Genomic DNA, 21,415 nt, shown 5'->3' with positions numbered 1-21,415 from the left:
TCTGTCCTTTCAGATTTGGTTGAATTTCTTGAAGTGTTTTAATTATCCAGTGAAGGACAGTACAGTGAGACTTGCTATTGTGTGGTTCACGCTGTCATTTGGGTAGGACGTCTATCTGTGTCTGTCTTTCTGTCTGTCTGTTTGCTTGTCTGTCTGTTTGTTTGTCTCTGTCTGACTGTTTGCTTGTCTGTGTGTTTGTCAGTTTGTCTGTTTATTGGTTTGTCTGTCTGTCAGTTTGCTTGTCTGTCTGTTTGTCTGTCTGTTTGCCTGTTTGTCAGTTTGTCTTTTGGTTTAGTTGTCTGTCTGTCAGTTTGCCTGTCTGTCAGTTTGCCTGTCTGTCAGTTTGTCTGTTGGTTTAGTTGTCTGTTTGTTTGTCTGTCTGTCTGTTTATTGGTTTGTTTGTATGTTGGTTTAGTTGTCTGTTTGTTTGTTTGTCTGTCTGTTTGTTTGTCTGTTTATTGGTTTGTCTGTCTGTCAGTTTGTCTGTCTGTCTGTCAGTTTGTTGGTCTGTCTGTCTGTCGGTTTGTTGGTCTGTCTGTTTATTGGTTTGTCTGTCTGTTTGTTTGTCTGTCTGTTTGTCTGTTGGTTTAATTGTCTGTTTGTCTGTCTGTTTGTCTGTCTGTCAGTTTGTTGGTCTGCCTGTCTGTTTGTTTGTCTGTCAGTTTGTCTGTTGGTTTACTTGTCTGTTTGTCTGTCTGTTTGTCTGTCTGTCAGTTTGTTGGTCTGTCTGTCTGTTTGCTTGTCTGTCTGTTTGTTTGTCTCTGTCTGACTGTTTGCTTGTCTGTGTGTTTGTCAGTTTGTCTGTTTATTGGTTTGTCTGTCTGTCAGTTTGCTTGTCTGTCCGTTTGTCTGTCTGTTTGCCTGTTTGTCAGTTTGTCTTTTGGTTTAGTTGTCTGTCTGTCTGTTTGCCTGTCTGTCAGTTTGTCTGTCTGTCAGTTTGTCTGTTGGTTTAGTTGTCTGTTTGTTTGTCTGTCTGTTTATTGGTTTGTTTGTATGTTGGTTTAGTTGTCTGTTTGTTTGTTTGTCTGTCTGTTTGTTTGTCTGTTTATTGGTTTGTCTGTCTGTCAGTTTGTCTGTCTGTCTGTCAGTTTGTTGGTCTGTCTGTCTGTCGGTTTGTTGGTCTGTCTGTTTATTGGTTTGTCTGTCTGTCAGATTGTCTGTTGGTTTAGTTATCTGTTTGTTTGTCTGTCTGTTTGTCTGTTGGTTTAATTGTCTGTTTGTCTGTCTGTCTGTCAGTTTGTTGGTCTGCCTGTCTGTTTGTTTGTCTGTCAGTTTGTCTGTTGGTTTACTTGTCTGTTTGTCTGTCTGTCAGTTTGTTTGTCTTTCTGTCTGTTTGCCTGTCTGTCAGTTTGTCTGTTGGTTTAGTTGTCTGTTTGTTTGTCTGTCAGTTTGTTGGTCTGTCTGTCTGTTTGCTTGTCTGTCTGTCAGTTTGTCTGTTGGTTTAGTTGTCTGTTTGTTTGTCTGTCTGTCTGTTTGTTTGTCTGTCTGTTTGCCTGTTTGTCTGTTGGTTTAGTTGTCTGTTTGTTTGTCTGTCAGTTTGTTGGTCTGTCTGTCTGTTTGCTTGTCTGTCTGTCAGTTTGTCTGTTGGTTTAGTTGTCTGTTTGTTTGTCTGTCTGTCTGTTTGTTTGTCTGTCTGTTTGCCTGTTTGTCTGTTGGTTTAGTTGTCTGTTTGTTTGTCTGTCTGTCTGTTTGTTTGTCTGTTTATTGGTTTGTCTGTCAGTCTGTCTGTCTGTCTTTTGGTTTGTCTGTCAGTCTGTATCTGTTAGTCTGTCTGTCTGCATCTATCTATGTATCTATCTATGTATCTATTTATCTGTTTATCTATGTATCTATCTGTCTGTCTGTCTGTCTGCATCTATGTATGTATGTATGTATGTATCTATCTATCTATCTATCTATCTATCTATCTATCTATCTATCATTCAATTTTTCTTTCTTTCTTTCTTTCTTTCTTTCTTTTTCTTTCATTATTTCTACAGGTATTATGGTTTATCTGTGTGGTTCCCTGACGTCATCAAACATCTTCAGGCCGATGAATATGCCTCCAAAGTACAAAGGCATAATAATGAGCGCATTGAAGACTTCACCTTCAATTTCACCTTTGAGAACCAGATACACACTAATAGCTTATTTATCAATGACAGGTGACTTATTCAAACTGTAACAGCAATCTTCTTATGATTGTACTAATTCTTATTCTGTGTGTGCATATTATCACATAAATCATTTTCTTTATTCTCTCCTCAGGTTCATAAGTATGAAATTCAAGTCTGTCACTTTCATCAATTCCACCTTTCAGAGCTGCTTTTTTGAGGATGTGACGTCAGTGGGATCTTTCTTTCGAAACTGCACATTTATTGAGGCTGTCTTCTACAACACTGGTAAAATGGTCAATTATTTTCGAACACAAAACAGGCCACTTTTTATGTCTGCGCATACTTAAACACAATTCACTTTCTACTGTGGTTTAAATCTCATGAATTTATTCATTTGACAGATATCGACGACTCCAAACTTATAAACACAGATGTCGTAAACAGCACATTTTACCACAACAAAACAGGCTGTCAAATGACATTTGAGGATGATTATAGTGCATACTGGGTCTACTTTGTCAATTTCTTGGGAACACTTGCTGTTCTGCCCGGCAACATTGTGTCTGCACTTCTAATGGACAAAATTGGCCGCTTGTCTATGTTAGGTGAGACAGATCAATATTTTTTTGCATGTTGTAACACTTTGCAGTACTATCAAATATACTTGAGATTGTCATTTGTGTGTTGTCAGGGTTTTCCATGATCCTTTCTGGTATCAGCTGCTTCTTCCTGTGGTTTGGCACCAGTGAGTCAATGATGATCGGGATGCTGTGCTTGTACAATGGGCTGAGTATCTCCGCCTGGAACTCCCTGGATGTTGTGACAGTAGAGCTGTACCCTACAGACAGAAGGTGGGTTTGTACTCATAAATAATAAAATATGCTAACAGCCACATAACAAAGCTGTTTAATGATCCCAAATCTCAAAGCCCATTAAATATCTATGTAACACCAACTTTTTACCTTTTTCACTCTTCCGATCCTTCCTCCCTAAACTTTTCTATTTCAGAGGAACTGGATTTGGCTTCTGTAATGCCTTGTGCAAGCTAGCCGCAGTGATGGGAAATCTGATTTTTGGCTCTTTAGTGGGCATCACCAAAGCCATCCCCATTCTTCTGGCTTCCTCAGTGCTCGTAGGCGGAGGTCTGGTGGGATTGCGACTACCTGACACCAGGTCAAATGTCCTCATGTAACCCTTGTGTCAGAGGTCTGGAGAAACTTAAAAGGCTTGACTTAACCTTCATTCCTCATTATTGTACATTGTGTACTTATATTGTGTTCATGACAAGATACTTCTCAATTAGGCATTATTGAACAGTGGGTAAATATTTTGACTATCTTTAGACTTTTCTTTGTAATAATAACATTTTTGCACCTTTGTACTGTATAACTCATTAGACCAGGACCCTCATGTTTTTTTGTGGCTTTTTAGAGGTTAATAACGCCTAGCAATGGACGTGAGCGTAAATATTAATGTCCCCTTATTAAGACTTAATCAAAACAACCTATTAATGAACCGTCCAAACCTGCTGCAAGTGTGTAGAGAGGATGATCAGATACACCGAAACCTCAGCACAGCTGCATCACAGCTGGCTGACTGAACCCAGAGAATTACTGAAGAGAGGAGAGACTGGTCTACTGGTAAACAACTTTTTATTCTATTATTAGTTTCAGGAATTGACTATACATACTGAAAACATCCAGATGCATTTTTTAATCTAAGAATAATGCTTTGTTACTCAATCTGTTTCACTGAGTATTATGCTTCTGGTTGAAGGTTGAAACCAATCATTTTTTACACTATTATTCATCTTTTTTGAATAATCAAGCCTTTTTCATATGTACTCCAACCTCTGATGAAAAAGGCCACAACTGTGCACTGTTGTCATGCTCAAATTACATGTATAAAGTTCCAGCGGCCAGATTTATAAAAATCAAAAAGTCCTATTTTGTGCTCTGCAGATGTTTTGTTCACATACAGTGGAGTATATTTTGTTCATAAGCTTTTTATTGTAAGCAACAAAGCCTGTTTGATTTCACATACTACTATGTGACATGTTCTGCCACTTTGTGATTTGTCTAATGGCGAATGGCCTTTTGAAACTGTGCCTCTCCTACATAAGATCATTATCACATATGAACTTGAGGTGGCTGCTGTATTTGATATCAAAGAGTGTGTATCTGCCACTGTCACTCATGCAAACCATATTACCATCTGACAGAAAGGACTGATGAGAGTCAAGCTGGTGATGTCGTGGAAAGCCTTTTATGTACAATGTCAAAGACTCATCTTGTTGACACAACAGGTTTGCGGGTGCAGAGGGAGTTTAGAGGGCCCGCCTCAACATATGGGGTCTACAATCTGTGGAGAGGGGAAGAGAGATGTGTTTGAGAACCACATGACACGTGATTCATTTCCAAGCATCATTTCCAAGCCAAGTGAAAAGAATTCTGTGTTTTTGGTTGCTCCTATATGACTTAGATATTTACAGTTGAGGTCAAAAGTTTACATACACCTTGCAGAATCTGCAAAATGTTAATTATTTTACCAATTAAATAAAATATTTTTTATTTATTATTGACCTGAATAAGACATTTCACATAAAAGATGTTTAAATATAGTCCGCAAAATAATAATAGTTGAATTTTTAAAAATGACCCCATTCAAAAGTTTACATATGCTTGATTCTTCATACTGTGTTGTTACCTGAATGATCCACAGCTGTTTTTTGTTTAGTGAAAGTAGAGACCCTTGTTTGTCCTGAACAGTTAAACTGCCCACTGTTCTTGACTGTATGATTTTGAGATCCATCTTTTCACACTGAAGACAACTGAGGGACTCATTACATAAGGCTTAAATGCTCACTGATGCTCTAGAAGGAAAAAAACTTTTTGAAATTGAAAATCGGCGTAAATTTGACCTATTTTGTCGTCTGGGAAACATGTAAGTATCCTCTGTAGCTTCTGAAAGGCAGTACAAAATGGAAAAAATATGATATTTAGGCAAAATAAGAAAATGTACACATCTTCATTCTGTTCAAAAGTTTTCACCCCCTGTCTCTTCATGCATCGTTTTTTTCTTTCTGGAACATCAGTGAGTGTTTGAACCTTCTGTAATAGTTGCATATGAGTCCCTCAGTTGTCCACAGTGTGAAAAGGTGGCTCTCAAAACCATACAGTCATTGTTGGAAAGGGTTCAAATACACAAAAAGCTGAAAAAAACAATGATTTTGTGGGACCTGAAGGATTTTTCTGAAGAACACTGGACAGTTTAACTGTTTAGGACAAACAAGGGTCCCATGAACAGCTAACAAAAAAACAGCTGTGGATCATTCAGGTAACAACACTGTATTAAAAATCAAGAGGATGTAACATTTTGAACGGGGTCATTTTTATAAATTCAACTATTATTTTCTCTTGTGGACTATATGTAAACTTCTTTTATGTGAAATATGTTATTTGTATAGGTCAGTACTTAAAAAAATAACATGCATTTTGCATGATCCATCTTATTTTGGTACAATAATTAACACTTAGCAGATTCTGCAAGGCGTATGTAAACTTTTGACCTCAATTGCAAACACATTACTGTTTAAAGGTTTGGGTCAAACTTTTAATTTCTTTTAAAGAAGTCAGCGGTTATACTTTTATTCAGCACAGATGCATTAAATTGATTAAAATTGACAGTAAAAGCATTTATAGTGTTATAAAAGATTTCTGAGGCCAATGAATCATAGTTTTCCACAAAAAAGACACAGCTGTTTTCAACATGGATAATAAATGTTTCTTGAGCACCAAATACTGATAATAGCAAGATTTGTGATAGATCATGTTACACTGAAAATTCTGCTTTGCCATCACATAACGTCACATAATTTTACAGTTTAGCTTCAACAGTCAGTGCCAAATTCAGTTCTCTGAACGACATGAATCAATAGTGTTACTATTATCTAGCTTTTGCTATGTTTTGAGAGGTCTACAATAAAAAAATTCAATTAAAAGGGGGAAAAAATAGGACCTTATAAAGTACCATTGATGTTTTTTATTTCATTTGGCTTCCAACTAACCAAAGTGGCTTAATGCTGTCTCACTCTCAGCAAAGCTATGCAGTTTCTTGAAGGTGTTATTTGTAAATGAGATTATAAATGATCATTGCTGTATTGTCCTTGATCGAATCCTGTCTTCATCTGAAAACTTTTTTATTTCTGCATATATTTTAGTGTTGCTGTCTGAAATGATGTGTGTGTGTGCTTGTGAACAGTACAAACTGTGCGTGTATATATCTGTGTATGGGTAAATGTGTGCTTATCCGTGTATATTTTTGTACATAGGGTTACAGTGATCAACTCACATGCTGAAATACTGTGTGTAATCATTTTTGGGGGCTACAATGGATGAATCGTTAGTGTGCGTACACTGCTGAAACTGTTCACTGTTCATCGTCATTGCAGCACTGTTCCTAAGAGACATCACTGACCAAACTGCATGTATTAAACTTTTCGGGTCTGTGTGCTCAGCTCTCCAGAGAATGTTGCGCTGTTGTGTGTTTTATGGCAGAAAAATACAGAAGAATACAGCTGTCATATTTTGTGAAGGTAATAAAGATGTGCTGAAAAGTGTCTGAAAAGTGCACTGACTGGACTTGATCTGGAAGAAATAGTTCAACAAAAAATGTAAATTTACTCATCATTTACTCACCCTCATGTCATTTCAAACCTGTGTAAGTTTCTTTTTCTTATGTTGAACACAAAAGAAGATATTTTAAAGAATTTTGAAGAACCAAACATTTGTTGGTCCCCATCGACTGCCATAGGGAAAGAAATTATATTATCAGCATTCTTCAAATTATCTTCTTTTTTGTTCAACATAAGAAAGAAACTCAGGTTTGGAATGACATAAGGGTGAATGCTGACGTTTTTTTGGGGGGGGTTGGGGGGAACTATCCCTTTAACTTACAGTCTCATTTGTTTAATATAAATGCAGCTTGCCACATTTCAACTTGACAAAGCCTGTATAAAATATATAAATATATAAATATAAATATAATTATATTTATATATAATTATATATTGCACAACATAAAAAGTTACAAAATGACAGACACGATTTCCTTCCCACACAGATCTCCAAGAAGGATATACAAACATTTGAACATGTAAAACATGTACATTTTAAATTATATTCAAAATGTATTAGAAAAATATAGCAAATATACGATTAGGTACAATAGTTTTAAAATGTTTTAAAAATGTAGTTACAAAATTACCGATGAAGCAATATATATCACGGTATATATATCTCACTATATCTCGCTAGCTACATAAGCGTTAAAGCAAGGCTAGAGATTAAAATGTCATCTAGACATCTAGGTTGCCTCGTTTTAAACACTAAAGTGAGATGAAAATTAATTTCATTGTGAAATTTGATACAAATTTCGGCCATATCTTCTGATATTTTTGCACAATTTTTTTTCTCTACACAGTTTTGATATGAAATGACAGACTTGGATGACGGCGTAAGATGAATGCAACATAAACATAGTAAGTACAGTACAACTCTATCTTAAAAAACAGAATATTTATGGGCTGCCCCCAACTATATGTAAACATCTTTTATGTGAAATATGTTATTTGTACAGGTCAGTACTTAAAAAAATAACATGCATTTTGTATGATCCATCTTATTTTGGTAGATAACATTTTGCAGATTCTGCAAGGCATATGTAAACTTTTGACCTCAATTGCAAACACATTACCGTTTAAAGGTTTGGGTCAAACTTGTAATTTCTTTTAAAGAAATCAGCGGTTATACTTTTATTCAGCACAGATGCATTAAATTGATTAAAATTGACAGTAAAATCATTTATAGTGTTATAAAAGATTTCTGAGGCCAAAAAATCATAGTTTTCCACAAAAAAGACACAGCTGTTTTCAACATGGATAATAAATGTTTCTTGAGCACCAAATACTGATAATAGCAAGATTTGTGATAGATCATGGGCTGCCTTATTTATGGGCTGCCCCCCTCTCCCTTGGACTTTATACTAGTTGAGGAGCCTCGCCATAACAGCCCAGAACAACACACTTTATTTTAACACAGGGTGATAAAAGACACCTGACTTCACACATAAAGATCACTGAAAATTTGAGCATTACTTACTTAAACGATTTGTCAAAAATGAGGCCTATTTTTTCCCGCGTTTCACCCCATATAATTGTAGTGCAACACTGACATCTGCAGGAGGAGTGTTGCCTGCATGTGATTCATGACATTTGAGATATTTTACTCTAAAGTGAGGAACCCATCTGTCACCTTTGACCTCTGTTTGGAAATGTGTGTCCACCTTATTCTTCAACACAGAAGTAAGACTATGGGCTAGACTTCCGGTTTATTAGCTGCTATAGGAAAATATTGAGAAGAATAACAACATGCTGTAAAACTGTTTGTACTACAAACCAGTGTTTTTTTTTAAATTAAGATAATACATTACAATAATATGGTAAGACACACCAATTTGCAATATCAAACAGCATAACAACCTTTTGTACAGCTAAAAAAAAAGCTGGATGCGGATGAGACTGGAAGCCAGACCAATAAAATTTACAAATGGGTGCGCTCGCTCATACGACAAACATAAGGTGGATAAAGTAGTAAAATAGGGTGAAGTCAACTAAAATGGGCCATGTTTTGGTAAATGGCTTGTAATACCATCAAATAAGCTATGCATTTCTTTTTAATGTGAAAAAGTATAATTGTTTTAAAATTATGATAGTTAGAGTATCAGCAGGTACCTTCTTGAGCCACAGCACAACATTAAGGTAAAATGGGCCAATATAAAAAGATATCAACACAGGCAATTTCTGCTGAAATCATTTTATTTTTAACAGTAAACTGACGCTATTGTCTATAGTGTGCCATAGCAACAACACCATAAATGTATTTCATTAAATAGAAAGCTGAATGAATATTTCATTAAACAATCCAAATAAATAAACAGAAAAACACTTTTACATTTCCTGTAGCTACTGTAGGTCTTAAAGCCCTTGCTAACATTAACTGTCTGCCCTCTCATAGCTATATCCTGGTATTCATTAATGGCACCCCTCATTCTATCATTTTTCCACCGGTTGCACTGCCATCTTCCTTTTTTTTTTTTTTGACCAATACTGTATGATTTGTGCTCTTTTAATTAATAATAAAAAAAAACTGTTAACATTTTTGTATGGATACATATATGCCTATAAACCTATTTCCACACTTTAATTTCTGTGTAAAAGTGTGTGTGTGTATGCAGCCCATTTTAGCGTAACCAGCCGTTTTTACCTAAAATGAGTTTCTTTTTTAAATTAAACGTTTTTATTTGAAAGAGCATGTCAAAGCATTGTCATAAATCTTTCAAAGCATACTTATAATTGCTTTAGTACCCTTATTAGTGATGAATGAAATTTACTATGTCAGGCTCAATTACCTTACAATTTCTCTGACAAGCTTGATGTAACACTCTGCCCTGCCCACTTTAAAAAACTCAGACCAATCAAAATTATTGTTACATGTCAACAAGTCCTGAAGCAACAATGCAAGATCACTTATTGTGATTGTCTGTAAAGATGCAGAGAGATATGACGCCACAACTGTATTTGACTTCACCCTATAAGATATATGAAATATGATACCAGTCAAATACATTGTACTGGGCCAGATCTCATGGATAAGTTTGGTAAATGGTGAAACGCTAAATGAATTAGCACATTGTATCTTGATTTACATACATTTTGATTACTTACTTGATTTTCTAGCCGCAAGACTTCTTTGTTGATTCTTCTCAAAAGTTTACATCCCGTTGATTCTTAATACTATGTTGTTACCTGAATGATCCACAGCTGTATTTTTTTGTTAAGTGATAGTTGTTCATGAGACCCTTGTTTGTCCTGAACAGTTAAACTGTTCTTCAGAAAAGTCCTTCAGGTCCCACAAATTCATTGGTTTTTCAGCATTTTTGTGTTTTTGAACCCTTTCCAACAATGACTGTATGATTTTAAGATCCATCTTTGCACACTGAGGACAACTGAGGGACTCATATGCAACTATTACAGAAGGTTTAAACACTCACTGATGCTCCAGAAGGAAAATTAATGCATTAAGAGCCAGGGGGTGAAAACTTTTGAACAGAATGGAGAGGTGTACATTTTTCTTATTTTGCCTAAATATTTTTTTATTCAGAGGATACAGAAGATACTTACATGTTTCCCAGAAGACAAAATAAGTCAAATTTACACTGATCTTCAAATGAAAGGATTTTTCTGAAGAACAGCGGGCAGTTGTTCAGAACAAACAAGGGACTCATGAATGACTATCACTAAAAAAAACAAACAAACAAACAAACACAAAAAAAACGGGTGTGGATCATTCAGGTAAGAACACAGTATTAAGAATCAACAATATGTAAACTTTTGAACAGGGTCATTTTTTTAAAATAAAATATAAAGTATTATTTTCTCATGTGGACTATATGTAAACATCTTATTTATGTAATGTGAAATATCTTATTCAGGTCAGTACTAAATAAACAATAACATGCGTTTTGTATGATCCCTCTTATTTTTGGTAAAATAACATTTTAATGATTCTGAAAGGAGGGTGTAAACTTTTGACCTCAACTGTACACCAGTGGCGATTTCTTTAAGACTGCAAGGGAAGCTCAGCTTCCCCTATAATGTCACAAAATTAATGGTCAAATTATGTACTATTGTATTAACATTTTATTGACTAAAAATGCGTTAGAAAACGTTCATCTCAAAGACGAGTTCGTTCAGAATCAGTTAGATATAGCAGGTCGGCTGACTTGATTTTCTTCTCATACATTCCCGTAGCGTCACAGTGCATTTCCCCGTTGAAGCCCAGCGTCCATTGACTTCAATGCGGCTGCTTTGAACGTTTTTTTTCAGTGCTTTGAAACTAGACGGTCATTGGATAAACGCTGCGATTATGTCCCGCCCACGGACGCTCAGCGTCTCTGGGGGTGAATGAGGAGCAAATGAGGAGTGGGCTGGCCTGGACTCCGAGCTTCTGCGTGATGATTGGAGGGTCTGTCGAAAGATTGCATCTCCTTTTGACTGACAGCGATTTTGTACTATAAGGAATCGCTGGAGCTATTCGCGCACAGTCCCATCGCGGATTTCTCAAGTTCAGTCGAAATAAAAACTGCTGCAACCTATTTCTTTATATTTGCTTGGCGAAATTGCTTGATTTTCATCATACATTTCACACAATTATACACCACATTCCTTGTTTCACTTTTACAGAGTTTAATATTTTTTTAGATCGTTCATTCATTCATTCATGTTAATATTTAATGTAGTAATCAATATATATATATATATAGATTACTACATTAAATATTAACATGGAGGATGACTATAAATTAATATATATATATATATATATATATATATATATATATATAGTAATCTTGAAAAATTTTAACATAACATAATGAAACCTTATATTTCTATTAAAATACTTTATAAATAAATAAATAAATAAATCTCCATAATAACCTTATTTAAATTGCAAAATATTTATACTATATAGTAGCATCTGACTAAAAGAAAAAATACATCATATTTTGCATAATAAAACTAAAGCTTTTTTTTTTACGATTGTTTGCATTGTGACTTACTTATGACAATAAGGCACATTCTTGTGAATAAATAAATAGACAATTTTATGATGTAGGCTGAAAATGAGCTTCCCCTATTTGACAGACCAGTAGCCGCCACTGCTGTACACCTACACAAATAATGCTTGAGCTTTTCATCAATGCATCAATTTTTGTTATGACTTTTAATCAGGTCCCAAGGTGATTTTCATATGAAGTCAGTTTTTGAAGTAACAACAGGTGTTTTATCTATTGGTTAATAATTTAAAACCTAGTGAATACTTTTAATTTTAAATAAAATAAAATACATATTTCACGTCAAAGTCTTTAAAACCTGTAAATTAGCATTTGTTTTTCCTCAAGTCGAGATTATTATCTAATAACAGAATCGCCTTGACTACATAAGTTCACACAACAAAGCGAAAGTATGTTTTAAGGGTGAGATCAGGTAGAAATACAGTACATAAACTTCACGGTCAGCGTCAGGATGGGCGTCACACGCCAGCAGGTGGAGCCGCGTCATTCAGTCGGTGTCAGCAGAGCTTCAGCCCGAGCTCACAAGGGCTTTCATCAGGTTGACAGGCAGAGGAAGAGCCGCAGTAACCGAAAGCGCTTCAATGCAAACGGGTACGGCGTTTTGCTGGGGACCAATGCTATGACAAAAGGAGTACGTTTCGTTTTGCACGCCTGAGAAAGAAGTCTGAAGTAAGCGTAAGAAAGTCCGAGCGCAGTTTATGGTGGAGGTTCAACAGAGTTTCAGAGGAAGCAGGATGTACCATGAAGACGGCGCAAACTCCCTCAGACCACGATATGGATGTAAGTAGAACCACCTCACATCATGACAGTTATGAAACTACTCTATAAATATGAAACGAAATGAATATTAATTGAATTTGAATACACTGTAGTGTCACAAACAGCTGGTCAGCAAGAGTAATCTAACATCTAACATCTCAGTGGATAGTTAGTTTGAAAATATATATATATTTTCTAAGAGCTAATGTAGTTTTAAAATAATATTTGACTTGAATAAAGCTAGTTGACTTTTATTAGGTTACCTGAACAAGCATTTTAGTGTGCATAAAATGTATATTTGACGTTTATATTCCTGATTTATTAGCCTGTCACTAGTTTTATTTCACACTATAATAAAAACAATCTGCAAGGGAGTCATTTAAGGCAGTTTAAACTACAGAGTGAAAATAAGATTCATGATTGAAGTGACCTACTGAACCGGTAAGAGATGAAGTAGAAATGTGTATAATAGATCTGATGATGAACCTGTCTATCTATAGTTTAAACTCAGTTGCCAATTATATTTCTGTCAAACCCACTTCCCATTTTTAATCTACTGAGAACTTCTATGATAAAATATACTGTATGAACTATTCTTTTCTGTGCAGTTCTAGATCCCTGATCTTTCTTTGCCATTATGTTGCCTCAGAAAGGTGTTTGTGTATCCTTGGCATTAGATCTCATGCTGTGGCCTGAGCAAAGAGAAGCTCCATGAGAGTTCTCTCCAGTTAAACATTACCTGTGCCCTTTGTAAAAGCACCTGACAGTCTGTACAGTCCAGATATTTGAGGAATTCTGTTCGAGGAGTTTATCTGTGCAGGTTTCATTAAACACACACATTGCACCATGCTGGTAAGACACTATTGCGTCCTACTGTGTTGGTGAAGAATGTTTAAGATACTGTTTGCATCACAGACCTTTGATTCTGGCGTAAACTAGTTGGTCAGAACCTACTAGCTTGAGATTAACTCCACCAAATTAAGGTTGAGAGATTTACTAGCTAACTTTTTGCCAGCTCATTATATGAAGTTTACTTAACTTGTGTCAACACTGGCGTAGGGATCACATTCCAGCTAAACTGCTGACAAGGCCACTGGTTTCATGCTGTTGGATTTGTGTAGGGTGTTTACATGAGCCTTTTTTACTGATTGCCTTTTGTAATCACAAAAAGCAGATTTTTGGATATGCGACAACACATTCTCATGCTTCACATGTTGAATTTGACTCCAGTAACTGTAGTACAATTATACTCTGTGTCTTATGCTGCTTGCTTGAAGATACCCCACAAATAGTTGCATGGACTAAAGTCTGCATCACAGCGGATCCTCAACCATCTTATGGTTAAAGACTGGTTAATCTTGAAAGTAAGTGCACAGGAAACTACATCATATTGTGCAATGAGGAGTGAAATGCACTTCACTGCATCTCATTGTCATATGACGTAGCTGTGGCCCGTATTGATATGAGAGATTGGATGGCCACAGTTTACTACAGACATTCCCCTCACAACCACTGCAAGTGTGGCGCGGTTACTGACACAGTTTACGCTACCTGTCAAGATTTTTAATGTTTTTAAAAAAATTCTCTTCTGCTCACCAAGCCTGCATCTGTTTGATCCAAAATACAGCAAAAGCAGTAATATTGTGAAATATTTTTACTATTTAAAAGAACTGCTTTCTGTTTGAATATATTTTAAAATGTAATTTATTGCTGTGATCAAAGCTACATTTTTAGCATCATTGCTCCAGTCATCAGTGTCACATGATCCTTCAGAAATCATCCTAATATTCTCATTTGCTGTTCAAGAAACTTTTTATTATTATTATTATTATTATTATTATTATCATCAGTATTTAAAACAGTTGAGTACATCTTTGGAAAGCTCCAAAGATCAGCATTTATCTGAAATATAATCCTTTAATTTAGCAAGGAAGAAACCTGAAAGAAAAGAAACCTGAAACCTGAAAAGAAATTATTATTCAGCGGTTTTCAACATAATAATAATAATAATAATAATAATAATAATAATAATAATAATAAATGTTTTTTGAGCAGCAAATCAGATTATTAAAATGATTTCTGAAGGTGACTGGAGTAATGATGCTAAAAATTCAGCTTTGAAATCACAGGTATAAATTGCATTTTAAAATATAATCAAAGAGAAAACAGTTATTTTAAATAGTAAAAATATTTCGAAATTTTACTGTTTTTGCTGTACTTTGGATCAAATAAATGCAGGCTTGGTGAGCAGAAGAGAGAAAACATTTGACTGGTAGTGTAACTTTAAAAGTTGAGGGGTTTTGGAAAGACATCTACTATGCACCAAGGTCAAAAATACAGTAAAAACAGTAGAATTGTGAAATATTATTACAATTTTAAAATGGTGGCAAAACTGAATTTTCAGCAGCCTTTTCAGTTTCACATGATTCTTCAAAGATCAAGAAACATTTCTTATTATCAATGTTGAGCTTGTGCTTTCAGGATTTTTGATGAATAGAAAGTTTAAAAGAACAGTATTCATATGAAACTTTTTTTGCAGCAATGTAAAAGTCTTTAGTGACACTTCTGATCAATTTAAAGCATCCTTTCTGAATAAAATAACAGTAGTGTGCCTCTGTTACTAATGTTGCCACATCAGATCTTAGTCAATAACAACTGAATCTGTTGTTTCCTCAAGTTCCTCAACACTTCGTATTGTTGATAACTTTTTCCTTGTTTATAATATTTTAAATCCAGAGCCCTTTTTATGAAAAACCACTTTTGTTTCCATGTTTTCAAAATATTGAGTTTATTATCTGTGGGACAGATTGAGGTGATAAGGCTGACCTACGTAATGAAAGCCCACAGAGGTTAACTGGCAAGCCTAGGCCTGTGCGTCAGGGTGAGAAATTTGCAGTGCTGTTTGCCATTACAGAATTGAATCTCATTTACTCGAACAAAGGCCAGCATGGGATTGTGTGTCAGCAAGCTTAATTATTACTAGATGAGTGAGGATTGTGAAAACACCTGGTAGTTGGACACAGTCTTGTGCTTATCACATGTAAAAATGAGCTTCTCATTGCATGTCAGAGCATCACAAGTTCTCTTTAGTTTTCTTTTTAACTGCACTGGTCTTTGTTGTCAAGCTGCTGGCTTTTTCTTGTGAGAATGGATGTGACCTACTTCACCAGGAGTCATAATAAGTGTCATATTTTACTATTTTATTGATGTTTTAACCAGGCTGTGCAGATACACTGTATATTTCAATCAAGGGATGGGCGTTTATATCATCAAATAACTTATTAAACCAAGTGACGCGAGTGCCGCTACATCTGCTGGTGGCCTGTTTTCAAAATCAGTCATGAGCTCTGTGGTAAACGCAACTGATTGTCAAATGCTGTGCTGCTTTCATAGATGGTGTTTTTGATGTTGAGATGTGGTTGGCAGTTGATCTATGAGTGTGCCGTGTTGACGTGTTAAGTCACGGCATGTTGAAGGAGGGCACCACATCATCTCACACAACAACAGCTTTGCACAGTTTCACTAACTTACTAGGGTGATTTCAAAATAGAAAACGCATTTGAAATCCAGTCCTGGTTTTACCCAGGTCTGAATATGGTTGTGTTGGTTGCATCGTGATTGGTGAGTGAGTTTACAGTGAGAGGCAGCAGCAGCTCTATGTCATTAAAAGAAATGATTAAATAACAAGATAAAGTCAATGTCTGAAAAGTAATGCAGTTTATAAAAGTCATTAGATCATGATCGATATTACATAAATTCAGTTTGAGCATACAGTTGAGGTCACACACACCTTGCAGAATCTGCAAAATGTTAATTATTTGACCAAAATAAGAGATCATACAAAATGCATGTTACTTTTTACTTAGTACTGACCTGAATAGGATATTTCACGTAAAAGATGTTTACATATAGTCCACAATAGAAAATAATAGTTGAATTTATAAAAATGACCCGGTTCAAAAGTTTACATACGCTTGATTCTTAATACTGTGTTGTTACCTGAATGATCCATACCTATTTTTTTCAGTAATAGTTGTTCCCTAGTGCCTTGTTTGTCCTGAGCAGTCAAACTGCCCGCTGTTCTTCAGAAAAATCATTTAGGTTGCACAAATTCTTTGGTTTTTCAGCATTTTTGTGTATTTAATCCCTTTCCAACAATGACTGTATGATTTTGAGATCCATCTTTTCACACTGGGGACATCTGAGGGACTCTTATGCAACTATTACAGAAGGTTCAAATGCTCACAGATTCTCCAAAAGGAAAAACCATGCATTAAGAGCAGGGGGTGAAAACTTTTGAACAGAATGGAGATGTGTACATTTTTCTTATTTTGCCTAAATATCAAATTTGTTCGTTTAGCACTGCCCTTCAGAAGCTACAGAAGATACTTACATGTTTCCCAGAAAAGAAAATAAGTTAAATTTACCCTGATCTTCAAATTGAAAAAGTTTTCACCCCCCGGCTCTTAATGAATTGTATTTCCTTCCGTAGCATCAGTGAGCGTCTGAACCTTCTGTAAAAGTTGCATATGAGTCCCTCAGTTGTCCTGGATGGATCTCAAAATCACACAGTCTTTGCTGGAAATGGATCAAATATACAAAAATGTTCAAAAACCAAAGAATTTGTTGAGCCTGAAGGACGACGAACAAGGGAGTCATTAATAACTATCACTAAACGAAAAAAACACAGCTGTGGATCATTCAGGTAACAACACAGTTTTAAGAGTCAAGTGTATGTGAGCTTTTAAACAGGGTCATTTTTATAAATTCAGCTATTATTTTCTTTTGCAGACTATGTAAACATCTTTTATATGAAATATCTTACTCAGGTCAGTACTAAATTAAAAATAACATGCATTTTGTATGATTCCTCTTATTTTGGTAAAACAGTTAACATTTTGCAGATTCTGCAAGGTGTATGTAAACTTTTGACCTCAACTGTAAGAGACAAAAGATTTTAGAGACTCCAAACTTTTACACAGCAGTGTACGTTCATATATGTGACCCTGGACCACAAAACCAGTCTTATAAAAACCAGCTGGGTTATAATTGTAGCAATTGGCCAAAATACATTGTGTGGGTCAAAATTATTGATTTTACTTTTATGCCAAAAATCATTAGGAAATTAAGTAAAGATCATGTTCCATGAGGATATTTTGCAAAATTCCTACTGTAAATATATCAAAACGTAATTTTTCATTAGTAATATGCATTATTAAAAACTTCATTTGGACAACTTTAAAGGTGATTTTCTCGATATTTAGATTTTTTTGCACCCTCAGGATCCATATGTTCAAATAGTTGTATCTCGACCAAATATTATCCTATCGTAACAAACCATATATCAATGGAAAGCTTATGTATAAATCTCAATTACAAAAAAATGACCCTTATGACTGGTTTTGTGGTCCTCACATATTGCTTTAAATGAATGCTATTGCAACACTTTATGGTTTTCAGATGTTAGTAGTTCATAGCTAATGTGATAAACGACACCTGCAGGTACTTGGATAGGATCCACATCGACTAAAATCACTTTGAGGCCAGTTATTTAAAGGTCACTGCAGTGCAAAAAAACATTAGCAAAGTTAGTTCTATTCCTTGTGAATTAAGTGTCTGAATTCTTTTTGAGAGAAAGCACAGTTAATGACATGTTTTACTTTGTCCCAGTTACATCAAATGAAGACTGATCAGCCACTTCTTGTGACCAGCTTAAGTCATGTGTACGATAATGTCAGCTCTGCTTAACAAGAATAGAGCGATTATGTTGAACTTGCCAGTGTTGTGAAGATGAAAGTGGCAGAGAGGTAATGTGGTAGCAATCACATAAAGATCAGCCACAAGCAATTTTGTAATGCAACAGTGTTGACAGCTGACAGACGCTAGACGTAAAGGTGTTGCCCTCTGATGCTTTCACGTACCGCTGACAGCAATGAAAGAGATGCTGATTATTTGTGCACACGTGCACTGTATGTTGTGTACAATTACTCAAGCATACACACGCCCATTCAGTGTCTGGTTAATCTTATTTAAGTGTGGGGTGGTTCAGATTCATTTCTTCATTTCAAATCGCTTTAGCACTTTTTCCAGTTCGTGCTGCTGAAAGGCGATTCCAGAAATCACACAAAGTCTGAATAAAATATAATTAGAAGAATGGAACTTGGCTACCGTTATATATTTATTCATTACCTTTTGTCATAGTTTGTAACCGGAGAGTCGAGCTAAAAAAAATCAGGAGAGGAAAAATGTCACGCTCAACGTTTTGATGTGTTATTCCACCAGTATGGAAAAATAACCTCTATTCTTGATATTGGGTGTTGTATTCTCCAACGGTTATTTTCCTTTGTTTATCCTACAGCCATTGTGGACGACGAGAGGCTGTCGGCGGAAGAAATGGATGAGAGGAGGAGGCAGAATATTGCTTATGAATATCTTTGTCACCTAGAGGAAGCCAAACAGTGAGTGGAAATCAAACATTAATTTTTAAGGAATAATCACAACATTTCTTCCATGTTTTAATTTCAGTAGTAAATCCCATTTGATTGTCAAAAAACAAAGTTTGTTTGTTCATTTTGAATAATTAAAAGAAAATTAAATTAGCATTTTATCCCTTCATTTGATAAAGGGACAAATTTGAAAAAAAAATAAAACATTTCATATAATTTTTGTTAAACATTTAATAAATTGTATACATTTCATAATTTTAATTAGTTAGACATGCTTTATGATAAATAAAACTTAATTTAACCATTAAAAAAGAGTGGAGAATGGAATCCAGAAAAATTAAAACGGAAAAAATAGGATTTGGAAAATAAAAGAATTTGGGAAAAATTAAAATGGATTTTATAGGACCCTAATTTTCAGATGATTTTTATATTTTGCTTCAGTGTGTGCACTACGATTCACTACCATGTTTGGTTTGGGGTTGGTAATATTTCTGAATGTTTGAATGTATTTCTTTTGCTCATCAAGGATGCATTTGTTCCTGTATTTATTCCTGTAATGGAAAAGTTGAATTTTCAGCATCATTACTCTTTAGTGTCACATGATCCTTCAGAAATCATTCTAATATGCTGATTTGCTGTTCAACAAACATTTTTATTATCATCAATAATTAAAACAGTTGTCCTGCCTGATATTGTTGTGTAAATCGTGAAATGTTTTTTTTTTTTTTTTTTTTACAGTGTTTATTTAAAATCTATTGTAACTTTATACATGCCTTTACTGTCACTTTTGATCAATTTAATGCAGAGGTCAACTTGGTCCTGAAAGGCCGGTGTCCTGCAGAGTTTAGCTCCAACTTCCCTCAACACACCTGCCTGAAAGTTTCAAGCAAAGCCAATAGAAGGCAAGCCTGAAACCTTTAGTCAAAAAAAGAATAACGACTAAAACTACTGCTCCCAGTTAGGGAAAGGAGACCAGAGGCTGTTTTCTTTGAATGGATGTCAGTGGAGGAGAGGCTTCACTAAGCTGAATTAACAGCAATTTAGAGGAAACAGCTTATCATTTAACAAATCGACCACCTATCAGCTAATTGTTAACATGTTTTACACTAAACAATACCTTTTGATTGAACTCTTTTTATAGTTTACACCGAAAAAAATTCTGTTTTATAAGAGAAGTCACTGACTTTTTGCGACAGGTGGGAATCAGCTTACAACACTTCCCGTTCACTCCTATGGTATCCATAAACGGTGAGTGTCGCACAACTCTGAATTGAAGTACAATGATGTCAAGGCTGTAATGTGATTGGTTATTAAAGCACACGTGATCCAAGTTAACCGTTACGCTTTCTTCAATAGTAAATAATAGAGGGTATGCATGTGACGTCACTGTCAGCTGGAGTGGCTGCGGCTCTGCCCACTGAGTGGCAGAAAGACTGAGTAGCAACATTGGTTTTAACACGAATGCTGTGACAGAACAAAACACCTCTAAAACCACAACGAGCTTTGCGATTGACTGTACAAAGAGATTTGACAAGAAACCTTAGGTATATTTTTACAGACTGCTGAAAGCTACTGAAAAGAGAAGCAAATTAATCGCTGCAATTCAAAGAAACAAATGGCCTCCAGGCAGCGAAACATGGATTTGCAGTTATCATTTCAAGTTAATATGTTGAATTGTGCAGTAAAATCATGTCCTATATATTGTATTGTACTATATATTGTATTGACAAGTCATCAACTAAATATTTACCATCTTAAATTCTGCATAACTGGATGTTTTTAAATAAACACTGACATAAACTATATACGTTTTTCAGCTGGACGATATAACGATATATATAACATTGATGTAAGTGATCACCAGGGTTTAGATCAACCTATTTTGTATTTACAAAATGAGTTCACAGGCAAATTTGCTTTATTTATTTTCCCAGTCGTCAAAATCAGATACATATAAGTGTTAGAAAACAGGATTTCTGGCTGCATCAATGTCCACTGACCACTGGATATTTGTTAAGTTGTTAGGAGCATTATATCAAGTTCAGCAACCTTTAGTTTAAACTGATTATCGTTTGTTATACTCACGTTTTCGCATCTTCCCTATTAAATCCATTCACACTGAAGGCTGTTTTGCCACTTAGTCCGGCTGAGGGGGCGTGTCCCGGTGGGAAAGTGACGTCAATGCATACCCTCTATATAGACCAGGGGTGTCAAACTCAGTTCCTGGAGGGCCGCAGCCCTGCACAGTTTAGATTCAACCCAAATTAAACACACCTGATCCAGCTAATCAAGTCATTCAGGCTTGTTTGACAACTTTTTTGGTGTGTTAGAGCAGGGTTGGAACTAAACTCTGCAGGGCTGCGGCCCTCCAGGACCGGAGTTTGACACCCCTGATATAGACCCTCTCATCTCCCAATAGTT

General features: G+C 35.5%; 2 protein-coding genes across 3 annotated transcripts in view; both read left to right on the top strand.

Moving 5' to 3' along the window:
- sv2ca (synaptic vesicle glycoprotein 2Ca) overlaps window positions 1–6,708 on the top strand; it is a 36,205-nt gene extending 29,497 nt beyond the window's left edge. For both annotated transcript variants that reach the window (XM_051111053.1, XM_051111054.1), the window contains 6 exons: window positions 14–102; window positions 1,980–2,144; window positions 2,248–2,381; window positions 2,498–2,701; window positions 2,788–2,947; window positions 3,105–6,708. In XM_051111053.1, coding sequence (XP_050967010.1) covers window positions 14–102; window positions 1,980–2,144; window positions 2,248–2,381; window positions 2,498–2,701; window positions 2,788–2,947; window positions 3,105–3,288 — 936 coding nt within the window. In that variant the 3' untranslated portion in view covers window positions 3,289–6,708. The remainder of the gene's footprint in view (window positions 1–13; window positions 103–1,979; window positions 2,145–2,247; window positions 2,382–2,497; window positions 2,702–2,787; window positions 2,948–3,104) is intronic.
- Window positions 6,709–12,295: 5,587 nt separating this feature from the next.
- iqgap2 (IQ motif containing GTPase activating protein 2) overlaps window positions 12,296–21,415 on the top strand; it is a 69,249-nt gene continuing 60,129 nt past the window's right edge. The window contains exons 1-2 of the mRNA XM_051109571.1: window positions 12,296–12,569; window positions 18,907–19,006. Of these exons, the coding sequence (XP_050965528.1) occupies window positions 12,488–12,569; window positions 18,907–19,006 (182 nt within the window). The 5' untranslated portion in view covers window positions 12,296–12,487. The remainder of the gene's footprint in view (window positions 12,570–18,906; window positions 19,007–21,415) is intronic.

The sequence above is a fragment of the Labeo rohita genome, chromosome 5 (genome assembly GCF_022985175.1).
Source record: "Labeo rohita strain BAU-BD-2019 chromosome 5, IGBB_LRoh.1.0, whole genome shotgun sequence".
Lineage (NCBI taxonomy): Eukaryota > Metazoa > Chordata > Actinopteri > Cypriniformes > Cyprinidae > Labeo > Labeo rohita.
Note: the sequence above shows the minus strand (reverse complement) of the source record. Positions and strands in the feature narration are given on the sequence as shown.